At 34.0% G+C, this 23,984-nt stretch overlaps 1 protein-coding gene across 3 annotated transcripts in view; it reads right to left on the reverse strand.

Annotated features, from left to right (window-relative positions):
• LOC105475424 (semaphorin 3D) overlaps positions 1-23,984 on the reverse strand; it is a 195,646-nt gene that overhangs the window by 10,487 nt on the left and 161,175 nt on the right. For all 3 annotated transcript variants that reach the window (XM_011730635.3, XM_011730636.3, XM_011730637.3), the window contains 6 exons: positions 17,652-17,874; positions 15,499-15,587; positions 13,514-13,555; positions 10,312-10,469; positions 7,694-7,758; positions 1,719-1,858 (listed from right to left, as the gene is read on the reverse strand). In XM_011730635.3, coding sequence (XP_011728937.2) covers positions 1,719-1,858; positions 7,694-7,758; positions 10,312-10,469; positions 13,514-13,555; positions 15,499-15,587; positions 17,652-17,874 — 717 coding nt within the window. The remainder of the gene's footprint in view (positions 1-1,718; positions 1,859-7,693; positions 7,759-10,311; positions 10,470-13,513; positions 13,556-15,498; positions 15,588-17,651; positions 17,875-23,984) is intronic.

Raw genomic sequence — 23,984 nt, forward strand, 5'->3', positions numbered from 1 at the left:
CCATAGTCTTAGGACTTATAGAAGTCAGGAATGATGATGTATCTAGTTTTATTGGTGAAATTTGACTTAACAAAACATGAAGTTATTCTTTTATTTATATATTAAGTATGTAAAGAGTTAACACTTAGAAAAAGTTATTCTTGTAGCTGTTAGATGAAGAGAATGATGTTAAACTCTTCATGTAACAGTATAACTATATCTTTAAATCAATTTCTTATGATAAAATTTGATTTTTTTTTACCTGAAGTTTTCTTAACCTCAGCATCTTTGACATTTGGAGTGACATAGTTTTTTATTGTGAGGAACTGTGCATTGTAGAATTTTTGGTATCATCTCTGACCTCTACCCAGTACACACCAGGGGCACCCACTTGGCCACCCACCCACCCAGCTGTGATGTTCAAAAATGTCTCCAGACATAGCCCAATGTTGGTACTCTGGAAACAAAATTACCAGAGGTTGAGATCCACTGTTCTGTACTAATATTTGACTTAATTACATGTACTATTTTAAATGTTTATAGACTTGTCAATAAGGCTGATATTTTAGGGAAATTTGATCTACTTATATAAGAGAGAAACTAAGTGCTAGAGAAGTTACGATCTGCTCATGAATTCTCAGGAGTCAAGCCAAAGGTAGAACTAGTATTTTCTAAACACATGATTAGTACTGTTTCCTGATGCACATGTAAAATACCCTCATTAATAGGGTATCTGTAATTTTACATGCATATTTTACAGTTGTGAGAGCCTCTTTATTGAAATTCTACATTCTCATATGCATTTTTTCACTTAATATTATAGTAACTTTTGAATTTATTTTGTTCACTTAGAAAATTGGGGGCTCAGGAACATTACCAAAGGTTTAAGGACCATGTTTCAACTCAAGATACATAATTCTGAATCCTGTGTTTTTTCCATTATTCATTACAGTGTCCTTAGTTTAACATGTCTGGATACTTATCTAATTTGCTCATATAATTTGATAAACATAGATATTTCTGTTTTGTTTGTTTGTTTGTTTTTAGATGGAGTCTTGCTCTGTTGCCCAGGCTGGAGTACAGTGGCACGATCTCGGCTCACTGCAAGCTCCACCTCGTGGGTTCATGCCATTCTCCTGCCTCAGCCTCCCCAGTAGTTGGGACTACAGGCGCCCACCACCACGCCTGGCTAATTTTTTTGTATTCTAAGTAGAGACAGGATTTCACCGAATTAGCCAGGATGGTCTCGATCTCCTAATCTCATGATCTGCCCGCCTCAGCCTCCAAAAGTTCTGGGATTATAGGCATGAGCCACCGCACCCGACCAGATATTTCTGTTTTAATACAACCTCAACATGCTTCATTTCATGATCTAAATTAAACACAATGCAAACTAAAATGTAGTCACTATGCTACTGTGGGAAGAAAAATATGGTGTTCTTGTTATTAGGGATTTGTTCCTAAATATAGGCAATCTATGAAATATGCAATTTGGAAAAAAAATGTAAAAGTCTTTAAAAAATTCAGTCTACTTTTAAATATATTTTATGAAAACATTTGTGTGAAGTTGGCCTATTCTTATCTAAAAGCTCTTGTTACTTTTGGTGTTAGTAAGCAAAACCTGTTTTTTTTTTTTAATCAAATAATGATAAAAGTAGCATACAGCACTAAAAGTTGAACATCTCTCAATCGTACACTATTTCCCTCAAAGTGAGTATTCTTTGATGACAACAGCTTACCTCCTCTCGATGCTCATCCCCTGACCTCTGGATATACCATTTAATAGTTGCTTGTTGGGATTTAGGTATACATTCCAGAAAGGTTGAGTTAAATTCAATGCCAAAAATCACCTTTTCATCAGCAGTTTCATGACTAATGCCTGGAAAGCAAACATGGAATAAGAGATTAACCTTGACCTGATTTTAAAAGCAATGGGAAAACAGACTGATTCAGAACAGATGCCATAGGGAAAGAATCATATACATTATTAAAGAGAAAGGAAATTCATGTTATAATATTGTTACCTGAGACAAATATTACACAATAGATGGATTTTTAAAATTTTATCCCTGTATTGTAACTTTTATTCTTTCATCAATATATTAGCTATTTGCACTTGATTTTAAAAAATAATGTTCATAATATCTAACTCTATATATTGAGATTTTTTTCTTTGAGCTGAATAAATCTTTTGCATCTTTTAGTGCTTTAATACTTTTTTGTTAATATAAAATATAAACAATTTTGTAGATAGTTCTGGAGCAGTTTGCTTTAATTTAAAGGCAATTTCTATCATGAATTGGTCCACAGAGCTGATCAGATAACATAAAATTTTGATATCAGAAAAGTAAGTTATAGTGATCTACGCTTGACAAAATTCTATGATGATGATCATGAGCCAGATGCACTAATACTCAATATCTGGGCCTTATCTGTATTAATCTATCATTTTTATGCTTTTTTATACAGAGGGATATTTTAGCCCAATATACATTTGCTATGAGATAGTTACTGGGATGCTTAAAAGAACAGTGTCTCAGACACCTTATTCTCGTAAATCAATGCACCATCTGAAATACATTCCATCTAGAGTAGCCAAAGGCTGTGTCCCTTGTGTGATCTAAGAGCTCTAGCTCAAATTTGATCAAACAAAAAATGACAGCTGCTCAGCTTAGCCCAAATATGCACTATCTCATCATATATTCAGATATCTCAATTTTACAGATTGGCTTACTTAGCACTATAGAACATCACCTAGAGTAAGGTTTAAAAGACCAAGTGAATCCTAAACCTAAGCATACAAATGATCAGCAATGGCATAAATGCACATATGTTAGTTAGGCTTCTTTTCAAGAAACTTATTTTGAACTTACTTGTGTTTTACCAGCAAGGATTAAGTCAAGCATGCTGACACCATTATGAATTAACCTCATCTAACCTTCAAAATGTGTGGATTCCATTTAAAACCTGTAGTCAATCAACTATCTCCACCAATTCAACAGATTATAGCTGTGATTTTCACAGTTAATAAATTCCTAATGCACAAAAAGATCACTGGTGCCACTTATGGAAAAGAAAGATATGCACCATCTTATAATAACGGATACAATTTTCCTGAGAAAAGGATTTTGTCAACAAAGTAGGGGAGGATGCAGGTTAATTTTTGGGATATGGGGCAAGGGCTCAGGAGAAATGCCATTAGACTGACTTGACCAAAGAATTGGTCAATTTAGTAAAAGATAAATTGGTGAAATCAACTGGAAAAGTGATAGCGAGCTCATTATCTGAACTCTTTTTTCAAATTAATAAAAATAATGTCTGACATCTCTACATCAGTTTCACTGAAAATGAATTTATTGTTACTTCCAACAACGTTTGTTTCATTTCTGAATTCTAAGTTTTCCATTTTAAAAGTTTTTAAATGTATATAGATGTATGCATATTATATACACATACACACACACACACACACACACACACACACACACACACACTCATACACAAAGGTTCTGCATCCTTAATTCAAAAATCTGAAATCCAAAATGCTCCAAAATCCAAAACGTTTTCAGCACAGACGTGAACCACAAGTGGAAAATTCTACTTGATGGGTTGCAGTCAAAAGGCAAGGACACAACATACAGTTTATGTGTGCATAAGATGATGATTGCTTATTGGTAACATCTAAATTCAGAGTCAGGAATGGTGGTGATGCCATACAACCACAGATTGTCCACATTGGTGGCTAAGAAAATAACACCTTTACTTTCTTATGATACAATGCACACACACTTTGTTTCATGCACAATATTATTTAAAATACTATACAAAATTACCTGAAGGCTATGTGTATCAGGTGTATATGAAATATAAATAAATTTTGTGTGCAGATTTGGATCCCATTCCAAGATATTTCATTATGTATATGCAAATATTCCAAAATCTGATAAAATATGGAATCCAAAAACCTTCTGATCCTAGGCATTTCAGATAAGGAATATTCAACTTGTTTTATTCTATCATGACCTAAATTTTAAATGTGTAAAAGTTATATACAATAGTGTTTGAAATAGTTAAAATAGCTTCTTATGACATGTAAGATAATAGTGGAGTATTTTTTTTCCTCCAGATTGCAGTCAAAAAAATTTTTTATAGTAAAATGCCTAGAATACCTCTTTATAATAAATATATAGCTTATCATTGAAGTGCAAGATTGATCTGTTTAATGTTGTTGAACTATTTTTCTGTATGTATTGCTGGTTTTATGTCATCGATAACCATGCAGTTTTGCAGCTTTTAACAATAAAAGCAATAAAGAAAGAAAATAAAGAAGAAAAGAAAAATCTTTGCCCATTATTCAAGACTTGACTTCCTAATAAAATCCAGCACACATTTATGATGGATTAGAGACAAGTCAATTAATTTGTAAATATCTTTACAGTCTCTACTCTAACTCCCACAATTGATTCTCCACCTCTAGCATCTCATATTCCAATCAATGTTTTATACAGGTATCAATTACTTTTATTAAAAAAAAAAACTTTTCTGAGCAATATGAAATAGCTCCTAGCACCTATAAAGTAAACATAAAATTAATAGAATCATGTAGACACTTTCACAAACTTTACCCAATCTATGTGAGGTCTTTCTGATTTTAATTATTGTTTCTTCATTACTTTATAAAATCTAACTTTCTCCTGAAGGCATGGCTCAAATGCTATCCATCTGAATATCCCTCTATTTACTTGTCTATTACACAACTGCTATTGTGTGCCTAACACACTAACATCATTTTAAGTGCTAGAATAATATGACAGGATGAATATGAATTTCACTGCCCTCTAGAAACTTACATTCTAGTGACATAGACAAAGTAATCAAGTAAATGAATAAAGAAGTAATATCTGCTACAAAACAATAAAGGAGATTAGAAAATACCACGGGCAAAAAAAAAAAAGTACTTTAAATGGGATGATCAGGAAAGGTCTCTCTGAATAATTAACATGTAACCATAGGATTAATTGATGTAAAAAGATGGAGCTAAATAAACATCTGAAAAACGAGTTCCTCAGGTACAGAGGACAATGAATGCAAACATACATAAGGCAGCAACTCATTGGTGCTTTTGAAAAAGAGAAAGCTACTAAGTGAATCTAGCAACAGTGATGTGAAGGAGGGTCAGAGAATATACTAGAGATCAGGTCAAGAATAATCTTACATGCCATAGGAAAGCTTTCCATTTTTTTACCAATTGTTCTAAGAAGCTATTGAAAAATGTTGAGTAAGGGAGTGACATGCTCTGACTGAAGTTTTTAAAAAGATGACTCTGGCTAGTAAGTGGGGTATACAGCTAAGTGGGGTACAGATAGAAGTGGCACAAGTGTGGAGGCAGAAAGACCAGTGAAGCAGCTACTGAAGAACTACTATGGCCTTAGTTAGGCTGGCATTTGTGGGTGTGATGAGAAGTAGGAAAGCTTGACCATGGGCCAGAAGGACTAATTGAGAGGTTGGTGATAGGATGGGAAGGAAAGAAAATATTATAAAAGTGACTCCTAGCTGCTTTTTGACATAAGTAGCTGGGTGAATGGTGTGCAATTTGTTAATAAAGGAAAGTCTGCAGAACAAATAGGTCTTGAAGAAGATAACAAGAATTCTTTCTCAGAATAAGTTTAAGATGCTAATTAGGCCTTCAAGTGGAGCTCTTTAGTAGGCATACAAGTATCTGTGTCTGGCATGTAAGGGTGAGTTCAGAATTGGACTATGAATTTGGGAGGGAAATAGCCTCTGACAGTGTTGAAATAGACAGTATTAGAGAGTGAGTAGACAGAGAATGGGAAAGTGGCTCGGGACACTCCAATATTTAAAAGGTGGGACAAAAAGGAAAGTTAAGGACACTCAGAAGGCACAGTTTGCAAGGTAAGAGGTAAACCAGAAGGATACGGTACAAGGGCACATAGGTATGCTGGAACATCATTTCTCTGAAAACACAACAAAACAACCAAAAAACTAATTTGTAGTGCTTGCTGATTTTGCTGGTGTAAATACTCCCAACATGTCTGACTGATTCAAGCTTTCAGTGGTTTAAAATCAGCTCACAAAATTTCAAAATTTTAAGCAACCAACTTATATGAGGCCACATGAACTGGCTCCAGCACACAAATGCATGGAAGTCAAGAGAAAGTGTTTCAAAAAGGAGGGAGTCACAGCTTAAGTAAAAATGAGAACTGAAAATTGGTCATTGGATTTGGCAAGGAGGAAATTGCCGGTGACCTTCACAAGAATGGATTGGATAGAGTGATGATCATGATGATTAGAAAAGACTGCGTGCAGTGGGTTATAGCATGAATAGGATATGGTAAAGTGAAGACAAAAATTGTGAGTGCCTTAGGCAGCAACTATGTTTTGTGTCAGTTTCTTCATAACATTTATCATTGACATAGCATTTATTTTACTTGTTTTGGTATTTATTGTCTGCTCTCTCCCCTAACATACTCTTGAATATAAGTATTGTGAGTGCACAGATTCCGTTGTTGTTTTCTTTGTTGTTCATTGCTATATCCTCAATACCTATAATCATCCCTGATATATTTCATATGCATGTGTAGAAAATTGCATATGTATCGCACAGTAATGATTGGTAACTAAACCAATGGACATCACAATGAATCACCTACACATTAGAACAAGAACCCAAACATACTAATCTGGATGAAGGCTTATTTTTCAGAAGAATTAAGTTATAAGTTAAAAATAACTGTTTTGCTTTTAAATCAAGAAAACACTACCAGACCACCGGTTATAGATTATGAAATCTGGGTTACTTACATCTCTGGTGGGGTGGTCAGTAACATTGTGATGAATGTGCACTTCCTCTACCAGTTTGTGTGTGTGTGTGTGTGTGTGTTTGGTGTGTATGTGCACATATTTTCTATCTGAAGGTAGAGCTGGAGAGTGGAGAGTAACTGAAGCTCTGGAATACATACTTTTATCGATTTTTTTTTTCTCTGTTTTCAGAATCACTCACCAGGCCTCCTCTCTACTCCCCCACACTGGCCTTCTCCTTCAGGCTTTCAAGACCTTCTATTCTATGATTCATTTTTCTAAACAATACAGCCTCTCTTTCACTAAACTCCCCTATCACTAATTGTGCCTTATGACATTTCCTCAAAGATTCATAAGCTCTCTAAGGAGTTTCTTAGTCACATAGTATACCCAGGACAATTACATGCATATGAAAGTCGCTTAATAAATATTTATTGATTAAGTGAATATATGATTTGATAGGTGAATATAAATAAAGTATAGGCTACCTAAAAACTTCTTTCAAAATAAGACCTACACTTTTACCAGACTTCTGGGAGGTCTATTTGAGTTTACTCTAAATGTCCAAATGTTTTCTGTTATATCCTGTTTTATCTCTAATAGCAGTTTTCAAACTTTATAAGGATGGATATGGTAGTAAAAAGAAACAAAGGCTACAGTTTAGGAATTTTAAAAGACATATGAAACAAATAATGATATAACAAAGGATTATTCTATTAGGCACATAGACAGGGGTTGATTTATACAATTTCCTGTTGCTCTTCCAGAACACGTGCATTACACAAAATGGAGATATTCCCAGATAATAGATGGTTTAAGTCATATAATAAAAGTACACAAAAGAATGGGCTTAGCATTTTAAATCACAGAAAAAGCATATCGAAGCTGTACTTACTGTCTTCGATGTCCCAGCACTGGGTGATTGGGTCACCATATTTTACGTCTTGGCGTCTAGCTCTCCTACGGAAAGGGGATTACACTGATTAGAATCTCAAGCATGATTACCATCATATAGAAAGGCTACATCTAACACTAACAACAGTAGCAGATGCAGTTTTTTGCTTGTCTTACAGCTCAACTTAAATGCAAGTCAATATTCCAATCAATCTAACATTGATTTAAAAAACTACTGGTAGTGAGGTCCTAATAGAAGAAATCCTGTTCAGACAATGAGATGACATGAATTTTATTTAACTATGCTTCTTTTTCTCTGATTTTTCACAAAGTATTCAACAAAAAAGGTTAAATAAAAATATAATCCTGGTTTTATATAATTAAAATGAGGATAGCTACTCTTGTTTTTTTTTTGTTGTTTTTTGTTTTTTTGTTTGTTTGTTTGTTTTTGAGACAGAGTTTTGCTTTTGTTGCCCAGGCTGGAGTGCAATGGCGCGATCTCAGCTCACCGTAACCTCCGCCTCCCAGGTTCAAGCGATTCTCCTGCCTCAGTCTCCCTAGTAGCTAGGATTACAGGCATGTGTCACCACGCCCTGCTATTATTATTATTATTATTATTATTATTATTATTTTGTATTTTTAGTAGAGCCAGGGTTTCTCCATGTTGGTCAGGCTAGTCTCGAACTCCCGACCTCAGGTGATCTGCCCGCCTTGGCCTCCCAAAGTGCTGAGATTACAGGCATGAGCCACTGCTGCCCGGCCAGTTACTCTCTTTAGGAACTCTCTTTTTAGTCAGTCATCGAGAAATAATAATATATAAAAGAGTTCAGTCAGTGGATAGGAACATATACACAAATACAAAACACCTTGTCATGGAAAGATTCATTATTGCATAGATTTAATTAAGCAACAAACTAAATACTGTAACTTGAAATAGAATTATAAGTTCAATATGGTATAAAAGACTACCTGTTATTTCTATCTGCTGATGAGTAGCTCAAATTGTTTTTCTGGTAGTTATGATAATAATAATATTAAACAATGGCTTTTGTATTACATCACACATTTTCCTTAAAATAAAGTAGTAACTATTTTATAAAAAAGAAAAAGAAAAAGAAACAAACAAAAAAACCCTGCTACATCTAAGCAAGTTCTTACACCCTTACAGCATATTTTCATTTGCTTGGGCTATTTTATTTTATCACTTCAGAGACCAGAAAATCACCAATAAACGTTCTGTGATATCTAGAGTGTTCCTTGAGGGTAATGCTGAACAGATGACAACAGATGACAAGATTCATCCATTATACACATCTTTTGGCTCACATGACATTATGTTAGGTAAGGGAAAACATCACAGTGGCATGTCTGAAAGATCAGAGATACAGTCTTGGGAAATACAAGAAGAAAAAATTATGATGGTATAAGGTAAAAAAGGTCAAGAATGTTTTTAAATCTTGGCTTCTTAAGGAACAGGGTCAATTCATCACACTGAGGTTTATTACCAACTAATGAGCATTCTTGTTTTTCAGCTTTCCAGGAAAGCATTCCCCAAAGACTATAATGAGTATGTTCTTGGCCAAAAACTATAACAAAATGTGGGTGACTTTTAACTTGTAATTTCTAATAATCATATGTACCCATTTCAATTTAATTCATGGATTTCAGGGAATATAAAATGTTTTCTAATTTTAAGTAATATTTGTTATTGCACTATACATTCAATCAGTAATTTCTTAGAAATCAGAATTTGAGAAATCCATAAAATTCCAAAAAGAAAAAAGTGTACATGTGGTAATGAGACTAGCATGTGCCTGTTAGTTTGAAAACAGACCTAAAAATACATTTGCTTACATTTCACCTACAGGAAAATATACTTTGAATACTTTAGAAAATAATGTTACTATAATTGACATTAAACTAATTAATATAATATATTTAGCTAGCGGCAAGCATATCAATGGACATTCAGATTGTTTGCAGTTATTTTGCTATAAAAATAATGCTGAAATAAACATTCTTGAACATAGAACTTTGTGGTACTTTTGCACATGTGTATATAGAACAAATTCCTAGCTTGGAATTGTTGGCTCAAAATAGCAATATTTCTAAGAACACATAAAGCAATGAACTACAAACAGCAAGGAAAATGTTCGTTGTTTAATTATATGAGTGGCAGAAATTGACCAAGTTATAATTATTAGAGTAAAACCAAAATTATACCAAGTAACTGGGCTACACTGTGGGTTTTATACAATCTGTGCTTGTACCATCATATATATTTATATATTATTTGCAAAACAGTAGGCATCAGTATATGCATATTTAGAAATAAGAAATAGGGAAGGAACAATTATAAAAAAGCCAAAATAGTGAATAAACAATTTATTAAAATTGTTTGAAGTTCCATATTTCAGAATTTCAGAGCGTCTGTTTTATCCTCCTTCAAAATTAAATTTTATGTAAAAATATAAAACAACATTTTGATTTCAATATTCCTTCCATAGGCCATGTTTGGTATATATTTTCTCTTTAACTTAAACTATAAGACAAGGCATTAATGTGAGATATTCATCTTGTAGAAAGGAAGGCTTTATACTAACTCAATGTGCCTCTTACCTTTTAGAAGTAGGAGCATATCGAGAGCATGCATTTCCATCCCAGGCACAGTAGGGGTCTCTGGCAAGACAACAGTCTGCACAAGCTTTCCCATAAGTGTCGCATCTGTGCAAGGAGAGCTGAACTAATCCATCTCGGGAACCAATGTACAATTGTTGCTGCAAATCGGGTAAAACAAATGAATTAGAAGCATCTTTCAGACTAGTCTTAAGAATCTTCTTTTCTTGAATATCACATAATACATATAAATCTGTTTCTCTGGGTGTCCTGCCCGTTGTAAACACTTGTACAGAAACATAATGAGGAGTAAAATAAGTCAATCATTTCTATTCTGGTTGGATGATAGTTTGAAGATTTTGATGCTGAAATAGACAGCATTCTACAAGCTTGGCAGTAATTTCAGAAGGTCAAAAACCAGCTGCTAGACAGGAATTAAGATGTCAAATTCTTTCTCAATACTAGAAAATGTACTTTGAGAGATTATGTCCAGCACAGATGCTATAGGCAAAGCTCACGGTCTTCCCAAGACTTCCCATGACTCCTTATATAAGAGATGACTGAAAATAAATTTATAAAGCATTCCCCTGGTTTCAGTTAACCATTTCATTTGTTTCATTTGTTATTGAAGTACTGATCCTTGAAAGAACATGAGTTATTAGTGGGAGAGAGAGTATTTGTTATCATTCTGAAAGAAAGTATTAAACAGGCTTGAGGGATGCCATATCAAAAATGCAAGGCTGCATGATACTGAAAAACCCAGCAAATAAGATCACATTCTCAATATGAGTCCTGAAAGTAATGAATTACTTCCCTTATACATTCTTTTGAGTATCTGTGGTAGTAGTGGTGGAGGAGGAGGGGTGATAAAAGTGAATAAGCCACAATCTGTGCCAAAGAACTCATGGTCCACTCTAGTGGACCATTTCAAGAGTTAAAGGAGGGAAATCCATGTTAGAAATAGGTATCGGCATAATAACATAGTACTCAACTTACAGAAATAGATCTTACACCTCTAGCATCCATTAAACTGTCAATTAAGACTTCCTAGTTGCTAAATGCAATGAACACTGTTTAGTATTTGTTTTACTGAAATTCTCTATACTGTTTGACACTAATGACTATATATTCCTTGAAACTTTCTCCACTTTCTATTCTCCCTTTTTATTTCAGATTAAGACATTTGTCTCCTTTGTGATTTCTTTTTTTGCGTTAAATGTTGGGTTTCTCTCTTTTCGCTTCTTATTTATTTACCTTTTATATTGTACAAAAGACTTAGACATATCTTGAAAACAGTATAAATATGAACATAATAACCCCCCTAAATCTATTCCTCCTGCCCTACCTTGGAGAGCAGCACCCTCATCCACCAAGTCATCCAAGACAGAAATCTGGGAGTTGTCTTTGAATCTTCTTTCTCTCACATTCAATCTGTCATCACTTCATTTCCATTCTCTCATACAGAATTTTCTAATCTATTTTGTCTCCTCCCTCTCTACCGCCACTGACTTTGTTTCAGTCCTTATCACTTCTTTCCTGGATTACTTGTAAGTGTCCTATTTCTGCTGGCTTTGATTTTGTTTTCCAACAACCACCACCTCTACCCCAGTACCCAATCTATCTTCCACACTGCCACACCAGACTGATTTTTCTAAAAAGAAAATCTTATTATAATACCCTTCTGCTTAATCATTAATGTATTTTTGTTTGTTTGTTTTCCTTTTCAATGGCTTTTTTCTTTTTTTTTTTTCTCTCTTTTTTTGAGCCTGGATCTCACTATGTTGCCCAGACTGGACTTGAGCTCCGGGGCTCAAGGTATCCTCCCACTCTAGGTTCCTGAGTAGCTGGACTACAGGTGAGCATTACCGAAGCATCCAGGGGTTTTCACTGTTTTTAAGATATGCTACTAAACTTCTTAGGAGGATATATAAAGATGTGTCTAATCTTGTTCTGTCTTACTTCTCCAGATTCATTTCTAGCCTTCCTCCCCTTTGAGCACACATATGATCCATAACCTAATTGTACACACACTTATTACAATAAGCTATGGTCTCTCACTCTTCACACTTTTGCAAAGATTCTGCCCTTCTGGTTGGCACATGCTCTTCCATTCCATTCTCCTTTTAATATCTGGTTAACTAGGACATCCTTCATAATTCAAGTTGTATGTCTCGTCTTTCAGTTATCTTTCCCTGTTCCTTCTGGCTCCCTTTAGGTCACTTTCTTGTCTCTGTCTCTCTAGTATATACCCTATTATTACTGTGCAGTGTTAGCGTCTTCCTTTGACTCTCAGCTCTACTGTGAGCTTCTGGAGGTTAATGGCGAGCTGTGTTATTCATTCATTTATGTACCCTCCAAGCACCTTAGGCCTTCAATAAATAAATGATAAGTGAATAAACAAATAAATGACAAAGACCTGAAGAAGAAAACTATGTAGATCATTTTCTAAAAAAATCACTCTGCCATAGGAACTGTAATAGATTAAGACAATTTTAGCAACACTTTGATGTTGAACATGTCATATGGCTTTCTTAAATATTGGGGGTGCAAATAGAAATAATAGTGCAGTCTGAATCTCTTGAATCAATTACAGTTTGGAATATCATCAGAGAGTTATGAAATCATGTTAAAGATTATTACTATTATTATAATTAGTTACCATTTACTTTACACTTGTGTGTCTGCTCTCTGTTTAGAACATTACATGAAGCATCCTCTTTAAACTCCCAACAAACTCTGGAGGTGGATATTGTTTTTCTAACTTCACTGTTGAGGAAATTGATTGTGAGAGTTTGATATTATGTGACATGTTGAAGGTTGACTTTTGGGCTGTTTGTCACCACAGTTCATATTCTAAATCCTAGACTCCCAGATTTAAAACCCTTTATAATGGTTAGGGTTGATATTCTACATGAATGTCTAATGGGCTTGAGAGAAGGACATTCTCATGAGACTAGGAAAGTGAGTTCAGTTTTTAAGATCCAAAGGAAGGGGAGAATGCATCATTCAATTAATGAAATTTAACTCAATTTCTCCCAAGGCAAGGCTGAAACAATGGTCTCTAATGAATTATAAGATAAACAAATAACATTTTACATTTCTTAAAATTTAACTTCCAATTTCAATGGATTGTTTTCCAAATAAAGTTTGATTCAAGCAGCCCATTGCTTTTGTGGTTAACTTTCACACAAAAGTTAAAAAGTACCTGCTTCAGAGACAATTCCATGTTCAAGATGATCGACGAGTGCTGAAAAAAGAAGTTAAATGTCAATAAAGATAATCATTAACAGGTTTTTATATTAAACAATATGTTGTTTTATCTGATGCCATATATCACTGAAGTAAACATCAAGTCTATTACATAAGGAAAAAAAGTTCTTATTGTTTGCTATTTTCTTCAAAATTTAGTGTTTGAACCTTAACAGAAATGATAAAAATCATTATTTATAGTATCCTGTTAAAGATAAGTGACCTAAATACATAAGAAAATACTCTGCATTGAAAATTGTTCCCAGTTACTCCCAAGTGTTCTTCTTCTAAATCTGCTTATCTTAACGGCTTCCATATAAGTCAAACTAGTGTTGACAAGAACATCTCTGTAATTATTTATTACCTCTTTCTGCTCTTACTTAGATCAGTGGTTCAAAAAGTTGTTTTAAGTAGCAGAGTTTTGAAAAGTTATAGTGCTCCTTGTGGATGACCACATTCTTTACGGAACACTATACAATACTGGTGCAAATGATTTCACGATATGAACTAAGGCTAGTTTTATTTGTAGAAAATATGGCTTGATGCATGCAAGATAAAATCAGAAACATGAACAAAAAAGCTACCAAACGAAAAAGGACAAGATGATTTAAAAAATTTCCATCTACCTATCATCTTTCTGCTATTTTTCATTTAGCACCAGCTCATATTTACTAATTGACAAGGACTACCAGATGTTAAAGTTTAAATAAATATGTTAAAGAAAAATTTCAGTGAGAAAGTTCTATCAAATAGCATTTTTTTGTTATCAATTTTAAAAACATGGCCAAACATCAAATTATATACATAAAATATATTCAGTTTTTTGTTGTATCTCAATTATACCACAATAAAACTGTTTTTAAAATGAGAAAAGAAAACAAAAGCTGGTCATTATGTAATTTTAACAGAAGAATCCAAGTAATTCTTCTTGACCACTGTCTAACACCATTGAATGAGACTTGTTCTAATGCAACTATGTGTGTTACAGGGACTGTATTTTTGGCCTCTGGGTTCACACTTATATTTGACATCTGGCCTTCCCCTAGGAACCACCCAAGATTTTGTTTTGGTAGACACCAGATAGCAGGTCTTGTTCTTGTTAACTCCTTGACCACTATTATCATCACAATGTAAACAGGATCCTGTGGAACTCAGTATGTTAATTAACTTGAGCACCTCACAGAGGAGGGCTTTATTCTCTTTTAAAGCATTAGATATTGACATGGAAACAATCTGTTTTAATAAACAGTCTCAATAAAAATGTTCTAATAGACAAAGCATATTTTTTAAAAAGTTTCTCTAAGCAAAAAAGTATTTCAAATGTTATTATCAGCAAATAATTGTAAACTTAATTTTACCGAGGATTTACAAAACATGCCACAGTTGAGAGTTACTGTTAAAAGTCAAAGGTATTCATTCTCCAAATCTGGAGAACTATTCTTCTAGATCTACTAACTCTTTTTGGCGGGCGAGAGGAATTTAGCATACATGAAGACTTAGTATCATGCAACCTATATATTTTTTTAAATTTCCTTACAGAAAAGCAGGGACACATGATTTATACACTGGTCTAGTTTTCTCAAATTCAATTGGGGAAAAAATTGAAAAGTAAAATTTATAAAGTAGAAAAGCATCTGGATAGTAAAAGAGCCCCCAGGCTTTCATTTAATGTGGCAATTTGTCTGACTATATGCTTGGAGAATGCAGTAATGAGAGGCAATCCCGGGAGCCCTGAATTCAGCGGTATGCTACAGAGGAAGGTGAGTCCCATTCCTAGTCGCCTATAAAACTTTTTCCACTGCTTCGGGAAAAGAAAACTAAGAAAGCTAATTTCAAAGGCTTCTCTGGGAAACGTGATGATGTATTAAAACAAGGGTGCCCTATAACAAGGGCTACTCAGTTTCAACATCTCTTCTCCTGGAACTCTGGACTAAGTCTTACCTTGAATATCTGCAACTCCTCCAGCACTACCTCTTCCATATTCCACTTTTCCTTTGAAATGCTGACAACTTTGAGGACAGTTCCAATGTCTGAAAAAAAAGCATAACGCATGATTCCATTGTTTCTATCTCAAAAATCAGTGGTAAGCATATTCCCAGAAACCTTCAAATTACTCCCCTCCTCTTTAAATGCCTTACAAAAAAGAGATTAAATGAAACATATATGAAATGAAGTTTAATGTATAAGTTTTGTCCTCCTAAAATATAGCTTTTAGCTAGTAGAACACCCATTTATAGAGAGAATATTAAAGGATGCATATTCAGAGTATATTCTTAACAAAAGTAATATATATAATGTCGAATTTAAATATTGTTTGAAATGTTAACAAGGGTAGAGCAAATGTTTTGAACCTTAACTTAAAACGTTAACAATACATTAAAATAATAAGTTCTCTCTCTTCCTTCCATGTAATATATATTTATTTAATAGTTATTATATCCAGTTCATGGAAGACAGATATATATTCTTTTAATAACATTGCCAAATGAACAAAAAATTCATTGCAGCTATCTGAGGGAAACTGTAGCTCACTCTTCAAATGTATTCCATCTTCAGAATCATTATTAATAGATGAGAAATGGAAGATTTGTTTAAAATTATTTAACGTCAACTTAATACAAGGTTGATAATGCAAACCAAAAATTGACCTTTAAAAGAGGTATCTTAAATACATCATCTTACATTGAAATTCCATGAGGTGTAAGGTTAGTATAGAAAGAAAATTAAAAGAAGAGTTTAGAAAAAGAAAAAACAATCCCACTTTAATTTATACAATATAGGCATTTTTAAACTTCTGAGCACTGGGGTTGGAGTATAGTAACGTATATAGTAAAGATCCTGTTTGCACAAAATAGTCTGAATTATGTAATTGTTTTTAAATAACTCTGGGAATTTTGAAGAATTTTAAATGTACATTTTTCCAAATATCAAAATTAAAAGCCTATCTTAGCAGGTCTAGAATTTTCTCAGTAAAGGTTAGATAGTACCACCTAGTGGCTAACTGACGTTCATTGCAGTGAATTGCTGAAGACCTAGTTTTGGGTGGAGGGTGCAAATTAAGTGTCAAACTTGTGGGAATTAATAGCAACTAATTAATTCTACTTTTGACTCTTTAACTTCTATCTCTGTTGTCTTGGGAATATCCCTTATTTTTCTGGTTTGTGGAATTGCCATCTGGAAAATAATCAGGTTTGACAATCGATGACAAAAGTCCTGTGAGTCCATCACACACATACTTCCTAATAAACCTAACTTCTATAAGACCCATAATTTTTTAAAATAAAATTATTCTAAAATTGTTTTGAACTCTTAAATATCTATTCTAATAAAAAGTTTTGTTTCTTGAAAATTCTTAATTTTTAATCTTTATGAAATGCTTGATCCATTAAGTTATATAACATGATATGGAATACAGTGCTTTTGTTTTAATGATACATGTTATTTTTACTGCCATTAGACTTTCCATGACATTATTAGTTAATACTTTTACCTTTTTTGAGATTAAATTTTTCTTTTTATAAAAACATTTTAATCATTTCATAGTTATTGAGTTGACATGCAAAGGAAAATACAATGGGCTTAAAACCAAGTCTATGAAATACATTTTAATGCACAAAATTCAAGAAGAAAGATAATCTCCAAGAACTTTCTATTTAAAGACCTTCACAAAGTAATGCTTAATGTTTTCGAAAATCTATCTTAAGTCAACTAAGTTAGTGATTCTCAAAATCAGGTGAAGGAATCTTTTGGGCGTATACTTGTAAAGAGAGGGAAAGGCAAAGTTTGAAAATAAAAATTGCTTTGCCCTACCTGTTTAATTTTAGTTCAAAATCATTCAACAAATATGTATTGAGCATGTAAGGTAGAGCAGGCACATTGCTGTCAAATACATTTTGAAATCTCAAATATGAAGTTCGGAGATATTTATGATTATCAATTAAAAGCTACATAATTTTAAGAAATGTTGACAAGGTTTTATCTAATAATTACTCATTTTGATTTTGAACAATAAATATTTTTGAAGTTTTTCTTCTCTTTGTCTAATAATAATGAAAAATTCCTTTTGAAAAAATCCGAATCCAGTTTTAGCTTACCTGTCCCAAGAAACATTACATCGTACTGGCCATCTTCTGCAGTGACATGATCCACCACTATCTGTGTCAGTCTGTAATCCACATTGATTCTCTTGAATGTTGGTCCTCCTGCAACTGGGTATATGGACTTATACATCACAGAGTGCCGCTTTATGAAACTGATGACATCATCTGGAAAATCTCGGGTGGATTTAATCAGTGGGTCATAGGTTTTGCTTGGACACTGAAAATAAATGTGGAGAAAAGTAAAGACATTGTTTATGCACCTGAGAAGTTCACACTTATTTCCAACAAAGCTTGTATAGCTTATCATCAATAGTATTAAATGAATGGACAACAGAGTCAATATGGAATCATGTGTACTTGTAAATAAATGCAGTGTGCCTCCAATAAATGTAAACCCAGTTTTCTCCTTCAAAAATTTTCTAAATTATATCTGCATTTTTTAACGTTTCCATAGTGAATTATTTTCTTATGAAGATTATTTCTTCTGAAGATTGTTTCTAATGAAGATATTTGAAATCTAACTTGAAATAACTGTTAAGAAACTGATCTATAAACATGAGAACATGTGGAAAGCCATTATTTTCAATTTCCTTTGAGTAATTTATAATTTCGGTTCAAATGAAACCATGTTTAATTAAAAAATAAAAAAGGAACAAATAAACAGTTCACAAAAATTAATTTCAAAGTATTTAATAGCTTGAAATTGTAATTATGTAGTTTCTTTTATAATTAGTGTGAAAATTACACTTCGAACAATTCAACAGCTCTTCTCCTAAAGAGTCTGCGAAGAAACCCTTACGGAATTTTATACTTCTGTCTAAAATTGACTTATGCGCCTTTCAGCATCCACTAAATCAATAGTTAGCATGACCTGCCCCCTGGTGGTAAGAGTAAAAAGTTCAAAATGGTCCAAATCAAATGAATTTTATGTGCCTTTATCCAAAAAATAAAGGGGAAAAAAACACTTTATGATTAGACTTTTTTTTTTTTTTCCAGAAAATATCACCTCTCCCACATCCTAAGTCTATTTTATGTTTAAACATATTGCAATTTAGGAAGGTACCTCATATAGAACGGTTCTGTTATAATATTTGAATTCCTAATGGACTAATGCATTCTTTTGGAGTGGAAAACTTTAGTCAATTAATGCAGTCATGGAGAATAAAATGATTGACAGTAAGGAAAGGTTTTTTTTTTTTTTTTTTTTTTTTTTTTTTTTTTAAATGGTGCCTTTCCTTTATTTCAGTTTTTAGAGAAATTGGAAACAGTCTCCATGGAACTGAACCATTTATACTTGGCACTAATCAGAATCATGCCAAGGCTCCAAAAACATAATGTATTCATATCAAATATTCAAGAGTGTCATTCTTAGGGAGCTGAAGATACTAGAACTAGTTCCAATATTTGACTTTGACCCCAAATTTTATACCAATAAAATAATAGTGACTCATTATGAATTAAAAGAAATATCAAAGAGGTTTTACTAAAAGTCTGTTAATGTTTTCCTGTAAATACCTTAAGAATATCTTTAACAAAAATTTTCAATGTCTGGTATTAAGAAACTGATACTTTCTTGATATTTACTTATTTGTCCCAGGTCTGCATCAGAGAGCTTAGAAATGTTCTAGAATATTAGCCACTTTGCATTTACTTAACACACTCTTAACTGGATGTCGTTCTAAAGATCTAAGTCTGCAGGTTCAATCATTATTTCCAGCACTTAACCTTCAGCCAAGCGGAATCCGTCAACTCGATAATGGAAGAGCCCTGCATTAAGCAGATTAAGCAGGGACTCAAAATGGATATGGAGCTCAAATGATACAAAGCTCTTGTCCAATTATAGGCTGCGTGTTTGAGGCTCAGTCAAAGACGATTCATAGCAGGCTTATAATGCCTGCGGTTCAATCTGGTTGGTGTATCATTAGAATCAAAGCCAGAGCAAGATTTTGCCTGCACACATTTTTTAAAAAGCCCTCCAACTTAAGAAAAAATCACTTTTGACTTTGCGGCTGTAGTTGTGCAGTAGCCAAAGTTTTCAAAGAAATAATATCATGACATTCAAGCCATAGTTTTTGATATCAAATTGTTAAATAATTAGAAATTTTAATGTAAGAAAGTATAGCTGAATGAAAATATAAACATTTAGGAAAAAATAAATATTAATTTTCCTCATTGCTCTGACAAAAAAGGTTTAAGTGTAATAAAATCTAAGGGGAAAAAAAGGGAAGGAAAACCTGGTTTCTATTGACTATAAAATGATCTTTGAAAATATGTATTTTTTCTTATGGCAGCTTTTCCTCATGGCATGTTGCCAGTGTTTGGATAAGATCTTTATCCTCTCAATTGCTATGCGTGATATCTCAGGTCTGCGTCTCCACTATGCTTGCACAAACGAAAATGATTTGGTAGAGTTACTCTGTGAAGTTTAGGATAGTACAGTTTGAATTAAATATTGTTATTTTAGTACATTCAAACCCGGGAAATTTTTGCTTTGATATCATATAGCTGTGCCGCACACAGATCTAAAAATAATGAGATGCCAAGCAATGTATGTAGGTAAGAGTAAAGTAGGAAAGAAAAATTCCATAAAGGCAAAGAGACAGTGTAGGGAAATGCTACATCTAAAGCAGATGGTCATTCATATTCAGTTATTTTCCTTTAACAAATTCTAGAAAATTCTCCTATGGCAGCTATACATCTCAGGTATTAGAAATCTAGTGGGTTTTTCTCTGTATGTACGTACTTTTAATTTCTCGGTATTAACACAGCCCACCTGAACATACCATAGGCGGCCATTTATTTCTGCCTTCAGTTTTCTTACATTTGCCAGTTTAGCTACTAGGAGTGTAGGAAATAAATCAGGAAATGTATCTGTGTCTCTACCCACTGTTGTAAAATACTCAAAGACAGTATTCTTGTCTTGTGCTGGAAATTTTAATACCAGAGCAAAAGAAGAAGAGAAAATAGAACATGCCTAGACATACCCTGAGATGAAAGGGAAAACCCGACAGCAACAAGCCCTGGTTCAGGGCCTATCTCCCATGGCTGGCTGCCACAGCTGGCTAGGTGTGATCATGTTATGCTTGGCAAGTCCGTGTGTTTGTCTAGGGCCTTTAGTAGTGGAGTGGGAAGCAATGGATAAGAGGAGAAAAATGGATTTTATCCAATGAGAGAACTTTTCCCCTTGGCAAGACCCCAGATAGCTGCCAAAGGATTTTTCTCCCTGCAGCTTCAGGCTATTCTCTACAGGTTGCAGTTTCCTTTTAAACAAATCAGAGGAATGACTAACGTGAGGGAAGACATAGCAAAGGAAAGACAGAACTAGGCTTTCGTTTTCAGAAGCTTGAGTTTTATTTATAGAGTAAAAATGCAAATGTAACAGTTGCCATCTTATCCCCCTGCTTATTCATCGAAGAGTCAATCTACAACAGATAAGGGCAAGGAAAGATCCTATATTAAACATCAGAGACAAAGAGGCCTGGGGCAAACATATAGAGGTAAATTTCTGTCCTTCCCTCTCCCTCTCTTTCTCTTTAAGGTTCCCTTTCTCTTAGAGGAATTTCTATGCCAGAAAAAGCAAAACACTATTGAACACAGTAACTAGCCTGGGATTTGAAGAACTTAATTTTAAAAGCAAATTACTTGCCCTCTGGAAAATAAAGCTGAAGCCAGTTGGAAAGGTCAATTCCTGTTGGAAGCCTCTTGACTATCTCCATTTTAGGGAAAAATGGCCTACACACAGTTAAAGGGAAATGACAGTGATATATGATACATCTCCTTTAGTGTCATCTGTTTTAGGAATCTGGACTCAGAATGTCCACAGTCTAGTCCTGCCTCTGCTTCTCCCTTCTAGAACCAAAACCAGGACTGAATGAACAGAACTAGAGATATCCTCAGTAATTTAGAGAGATGATAAAGTAATTGTTATCCAATAAGTGGAAGGTAATGGAGTGAACAAATATTAAAGAGAAAATAAAACTGTGAATTCAATATGCTAGAGAGACATGAGTGAGCTACTGATGCCTAAAATGAGATATCCCCAAAAGTTTTCTGCAGACTTTGAATTAATTAGGAAAGACTTGCTTAAATGAAACAAACAATAACAATAAGATGTTAGCTACATTCCTCAGGCACACAAATGGGAAGATAGTGTGAGACACTATGAGAGAATTCTTGCATCATACTCTGTAGTTTTCAGTGTCCTTTGGAAAGACTATTATAGTCCAACACTAGACAAATTAATAGAAAGTTCTGGATATTATTTTGAATTACATTTTTTTTGTTTTGGTAAGTTACACTTATCTTTGAAAGTCAACTGTAAAACATGTCTTTAAAAACTCTTACTTAATAGGATCAGCAAAGTTTACAATTAAAATCTAATGTATGAGGTTAAGAAATACATATATTCTGAGAAACATCAGCTCTTTAGGAAAAGAATGTATTTAGAATCATGCTGAAGCTTAAGTAAAATAGTTTAGGTGGAGCAGGAAGAGAAAACAGGGTAGCTAAAGAGTTTTGACTTGTGGAATCCATGGTTACCTCAAACCCTTGCTGCTGAGAAGATCAACCAAGGTAAAAGTTGGAATTTCTAAGCAATATTCCAGTTCTAGTTGAAGAACACATTATGTACTTCAAGTCCACTATGAAATCCCAATTGTTGATATTATGTGTTATTATCCTATGATCCATCTTCTCCAAGGTTTGCTTTTGTAAAGCAAAATCAGAAACCAAGCTCAGGCATGGCAGTGATGCCTTGATATGTTAGAGTGAAAAAGACCTTTCTACAACAGAAGGGTATACCAGGACCCAGAGATGGTTCATGGTAGTGCATCTGTAAGATGAATTTTTCAGTGGATCCAGAATCAAAAGAACTTCATAATTTCTCAATGACTCTTACAATGTTAGAAAGTCTAATGATTTGATGGGAAATAAATGATTGTCAGACATATCTACACCTATATCTCAAGTTTGAAGGTTTTATCATATAGCAAAAAAGAGGAACAATAAAGGTCCTACAGCAAAAGAGGAAAGTTTTAGCATTTATATTTGATTTTCTCTAGTGAAAACCAACGTGAGTTGTACATGATGGGGCCTTTTTTTTTAGACAAAGATTTGAAATCTTGCAGAAGGGGACATATTTCATTATTTTACATTGGTGGTAGTTGAAAATATGTATTTTTTTCTTAATAGAGTTTTACAGAATATTCTTAGTCAAATTTTGTTAATCAAGATTTATAGGGTATTTTATTTTATTTTATTTTCTCACTGAAAGGACATATATTCAGAAGAAAAACCATGGAAGACAATTAGCAGAAAGAAGGAGGTTAGCTTAGTGTTTTTGATGTTTTATGTGACTTAATGTTTGTTTTCTCAACATAAAAGAGTATTAAACAAGGGTTTCATTGAACACAGCGGCAGCTTTTGGGGTTCCTGTGTCTCACTTTGCAATCTGAGCTGAGTGTGCACACAAACAACCGTGGCTCATGGACCTGCAATTGGTATTGATCTTGGCACCACCTACTATTGTATGGGTGTTTTCCAGCAAGGAAAAGTAGAGATCACTTCCAATGATCAGGGAAACCAAACCATGCCAAGCTATGTCACCTTTACAAATGCCAAACAATTGATTGGTGATACTCCAAATAATCAAGTTCCAATGAACCGTGCCAGCATGACTTTTGACGCCAAATGTCTGACTGGATGTGATTTGGATGATGCCATTATCCAGTGTGATATGACCCCCTGGCCTTTCACGGTGGTAAATGATGCTGGCAGGTCCAAGGTCCAAGTAGAGTACAAGAGAGAGACAAAAAGCTGCTACCCAGAGGAGGTGTCTTCTATGGTTCTGACAAAGATGAAGGAAATTGCAAAAGTTTACCTTGGGAAGACTGTTACCAATGCTGTGCCAGCTTACTTTAATGACTTTAATGACTCTTAGCATCAGGACTATCAAAGATGTTGGAACTATAGCTGGTCTCAATGTACTTGGAATTATCAATGAGCCAATTGTTGCTGCTATTGCTTACAGTTTAGAGGAAAAGGTTGGAGATGAAAGAAACATGCTAATCTTTGACCTGGGAGGTGGTGTTTTTGATCCTCACTATGGAGGATGGAATCTCTGAGGCCAAATCTACAGCCAGAGACACCTACTTAGGTGGAGAGTACTTTCACAACTGAATTGTTAACCATTTTACTGGTGAGTTCAAGTGCACACATGGAAGGACATCAGTGAGAGCAAGAGAGCTGTCCGGTGCCTCCGTACTGCTTGTGAACGTGCTAAGCATACTCTCTCTCAGCACCGAAACCAGTACTGAGATCAGTTCTCTT

Source organism: Macaca nemestrina, chromosome 4 (genome assembly GCF_043159975.1).
Source record: "Macaca nemestrina isolate mMacNem1 chromosome 4, mMacNem.hap1, whole genome shotgun sequence".
NCBI lineage: Eukaryota > Metazoa > Chordata > Mammalia > Primates > Cercopithecidae > Macaca > Macaca nemestrina.